At 41.2% G+C, this 4,388-nt stretch overlaps 1 protein-coding gene across 1 annotated transcript; it reads left to right on the top strand.

Moving 5' to 3' along the window:
- Positions 1–442: 442 nt before the first annotated feature.
- On the top strand, positions 443–4,050 carry PRXIIF (peroxiredoxin IIF). The gene is made up of 5 exons (XM_048707056.1): positions 443–743; positions 836–865; positions 1,556–1,714; positions 2,250–2,344; positions 3,736–4,050. The coding sequence occupies exons 1-5, from the start codon at positions 555–557 to the stop codon at positions 3,839–3,841; spliced, it is 579 nt and encodes a 192-aa protein (XP_048563013.1). The 5' UTR covers positions 443–554; the 3' UTR covers positions 3,842–4,050.
- Positions 4,051–4,388: the final 338 nt, after the last annotated feature.

The raw sequence follows: 4,388 nt of genomic DNA, 5'->3' as shown, positions 1-4,388 counted from the left end.
ACACTTATATGAAATAGTGAAACCTTTTGATGTTTTATGAAATTGATTTCGCAAATAATTAAAATATATACAAAAAATGTAGTTCAAATATATCCAAAATTGATCTTGTTCTCAAGGTCTTCACACCACGAGTTCAAATATATAAAAAGTTTTAATAATGAACTTTTGGTTCAAAAGATATGAATCGTTAAAAATCTGAGAATAAAAATAAAATGCATGTTCAGTGTATGTGGAGATAGAATATTTTAACATGCATGCAATGATAAAAAGCGGTGCTTGGCTTGACACCTCATCTCTCTCCTGACAAAAATTAAAAAGACATGCAAAAGGCCCACATATATTCTTTTTGTATTGCATTAACTTGTTCTATACCTCAAATAGCTGCACGAATCCCTAAAATTACATGGATGGCTGATTCTCCACCGGTACATCCCGTCACCGGTAAAAAAACTTATTCGGCAGCTCCCAGCCGTGCGCCGTCTCAACTCTCAAGCGCCGCTCGCCAGCGAAACCCGATCCAAGACAACAATACCTACTCCCAACCTTCTGTGGCGATGGCAGCACTGGCGAGGAGGGCGGGAGGATCCCCTGCGGCGGCGCTGTGGGCCGCGGCCAGGGGATTCGCGTCGGTCGGCTCCGACATCGTCTCCGCGGCGCCCGGCGTGTCGCTGCAGAAGGCGCGGTCCTGGGACGAGGGGGTCGCCACCAAGTTCTCCACCACCCCTCTCAAGGACATCTTCCATGTACCACGCTCCCTATACTCCCGCCTCTGTTTCCTCCCACCGCGCCCTGTCGTCTGATCCCTTCCTGTTTCTTTGTGTCTGCTTGCTTGCAGGGGAAGAAAGTCGTCATCTTCGGGTTGCCGGTAAGCTCTCTCTAGCTCACTGCCCTCGCCTAGCTTCGGTTCCTGTATACTCGGCCGTTTCGAAACCCTAATGAGTCTCAGCGGGGATTTTTTTCACACCAGTTGGTACTAGTCCAGAATTAGCATCAGGCGGTTATGGATTGAGTTCTTGCATGCTCCATTCGCACTAGGGGCCAGTTCTTTTGGCAAATTAAAATATAAGCCGCTTCCTCCCCAGCTTATCCCATAAACAGCATCTCTTATTAATTGGGGCTTTTAAACTAGTTACGGGATAACTAATTCAGAAGTCTCAACAAAATTTATGAGCGGCTTATTTTTTTAAGCTGGGAAGAGACAACTTATTTTTTAAGCCGCCCAAAAGAACTGGCCCTAGAAGTATGAGAAACCGTGAATAGGTAGGCAGGCCATTGGCTAGATCAGGAAAAATGAATGCTGAAACATTATTGTTGGACTGCGAATTAGTGTGCTTGCGCTTTGTGCTGAATGGCATTTTAGTGCCAATCGTTCAAATTCATTGATAACTCTGTATCCCTAAACGATGATTTCTGGCTGCATCCACTAGGATTGTATGCTTGCTCCATGATGGTTCCGTGTTCCGCCTTTTCCTTGATAACTATATTGTAGACTCACTCTCTCCTGGTATGATTAATTGCTCATATAGTTGACAGCTATCTTTGTGATATATTTCAGGGTGCATACACAGGAGTATGTTCGCAGTCCCACGTTCCTAGTTACAAGAACAACATTGATAAGTTGAAAGCAAAAGGGATCGACTCTGTTATCTGTGTAGCTGTAAATGATCCCTATGTGCTGAATGGATGGGCAGAAAAATTACAGGCAAAAGATGCAGTGAGTAACTACTCTCAATTTTTTTTATGGAATACAATTTTGATTTAGCACAGAATAACGGAATGGCATACAGGCATTGTAGTGTGCATAACTGCATATCGAAGTATTGTCAACTGAGTCATGAGATAGGACTATATTCCTTCAAGTTTGGCAGTCCTGTTTTGGTTTTCCTCCATAACGCATTCTTCATGTTACCATACGCCCTCCCTACTACCTGTCAGTCATAGTAAATGATCCATAACAGTCGTGCACAAAATCATTTGCGAGCCACTTTATGAGTGCAAATTCAACTCACATGTTTTTTTTTAGTCTAACTTTCATATGTTCTGCTGAATGATTTCAATCTGTATTTTATGGTAATGAGGGTCAGAAATGTGTTAGAATTGTATGGATACCAGCCTAGATAGTTATTGCACATAGATGTTCTGAGATTTCTAGCCCATGCGGTTGGATGCTATGTTAGACATTTTCAAGAATCAAGATCATGGAACATTTATTTTAACCATCTGCCATGATTCTGGAATACTATTATCAGATTGAGTTTTATGGTGACCTTGACGGGAGTTTCCACAAAAGCTTGGATTTGGAAATAGATCTCTCTGCTGCTTTGCTTGGTCGACGCTCCCACAGGTAATTATACTTCTGCCGACTCTTCTAATATTCTTTAAAATCAATTAAGCCATGATGTAAATGATGTCAGCTACTTAGAACTCTTCTTTAGTTTATGTGGCGTGCAGTGCAACCTCTCTTACTGCTGAGCTTTAGGTTAGTGGTTCTGTAGTTTTGTAAGTTATGCCTTTGTTTACAGAATTGGATATATTGGTGCTTGATATCATGGGATTAAATTTAGAACTATACATGCTGCGAAAGGATTTTAAGCTATTTCTGGGAGATATTTTTCAGTATTTGGTAGCTTGTCTTAAGTCAGGTAGCATCGACTGTCATTTTTTTTCTTGTTTTTGTTAGTGTCGATGGCATTAGTGAATTAGTGAGCACCCATCTAGCGAGGGGAGATGCTGGATTTTGAATGGTTTGATGATAGGATAGCCTCAGCATGACATTGAGAATTGTTAATTTACTCTTGTCCAGCACTGTTGAACTGTCATGACTAGAAAATCCAACGATTAAAATTTGCATGGCTGCCAATCCCAACAAATAACTACTCGCGAATTAGGACACCCTTAGGTGAATCACTTCCACACCTTTTTGGAGCATAACTTGCTATAGCTATATTATCTTTCCTACTTTTGTAGTGATGGGGTTGGAGTTGGTGATGAGTACATATGTGGGACCACACAAAGAAACAAATGCAATTCTATCCACATATGGGACTAGCAACCTTCCAAGAGACATAAATAAACAAATGTTACTTTTACTTTGTGTACCTGTCCCAAATAAAAAAAATACACTGCTACCCTAATATGAAAATAACACTTTTGCAGAAATGCAAATTATAAATATAAGTATGTGACTCCAACTCAAAATCATGGACTTTATTTTAGTTTCTCTTCCCAACCAATTCTTCCAGTTCTAATCTCATAGCGGAAGAGAGCGAACAAATTGCAATGTCAACTTGGCGATAGATGTTGCCCTCCTACCTAATCCACACTCTTGTGTATTCAACTTACTTCTCGTTATCTATTACCTCCGTTCATAAATAAGTGGCGTGGTTTTAATTCAATTTATGAACGGAGGGAGTATTTGTTTGGTTCTTGCAAACTAGAACATGCTTCAGCATGCCCACAAAAGAAAAGAAATGGAACATGCTTTAGCAGCATCCAGCTGTTTGACCTCTTTGTAGTGAGAATTTTGTTGAAGTGCTGATCCACCATGCGGTGAGATGTTATGTTTCTCTTTGTTGCTAAAGAGTGCTACATATCCATTCTTGAGCATCACATCACTGATCGGACCACTTCCTCTCATGAGTAGAATGGTGGTGGAAGTACTTACTGTTCATGATGATATAAACTGCTGTATTGGTAACTGATTGAAAGATGTTTTTTTGACCTGTACCATTTTAGGTGGTCGGCCTTTGTCGATGATGGGAAGATCAAGGCATTCAACGTTGAGAAAGCCCCTTCTGACTTCAAGGTTTCTGGTGCTGAGGTGATCTTGGATCAAATCTGAGCTGATCGGTAATCGGTGCTCTGTTTTGCTTTTGTGATGCAAATAAGTGACAGCTCGAGAATCTGTGTGAAGATGTTGCTGTCTGTCGTGCTAGTTCCAGGACAGTCATTTTGCTGCTGCAAATCTTTATTTCTTTTGTTCCAGAACAGTCATCGAATTAGTCACCGGTTCGTGTATGCGACAGTTTCTGTTATTTGGCGTTTGATGAAGAGCTGTGCTTGCGTGCAGGTAATCTGAGAACGAGCGGGTGTTTATTTTGTCCTCTTGTTGTCGCATTGGCTGAACCGGCCTTGGACCATATAACATACGTAGACCAAACACTAGTAATTTGCTGGTTAGTCTGTTCAAACGCAAGATGAGACATTTAGTGTAGCGGATTTGTATATTCATATGTTAGGCAGCTTCCATGAGCCTTCCATGTGAAGGCAAGATATTTTCTGGGTTGTTCGGTGCTGGGAGGCTCAGCTAAGAGTTGGTGCACATGGCAAGGTATTTTTCTAATATGAAGGAGTTTGACCTACTGAATGAAGGTTTAATCAAAACGAGA

The sequence above is a fragment of the Triticum urartu genome, chromosome 3A, assembly GCF_056163025.1.
Source record: "Triticum urartu cultivar PI428250 chromosome 3A, HENAU_Tu73, whole genome shotgun sequence".
Classification (NCBI taxonomy): Eukaryota; Viridiplantae; Streptophyta; class Magnoliopsida; order Poales; family Poaceae; genus Triticum; species Triticum urartu.
The sequence above is the reverse complement of the archived record's forward strand: the minus strand, read 5'-3'. Positions and strand labels throughout refer to the sequence as shown.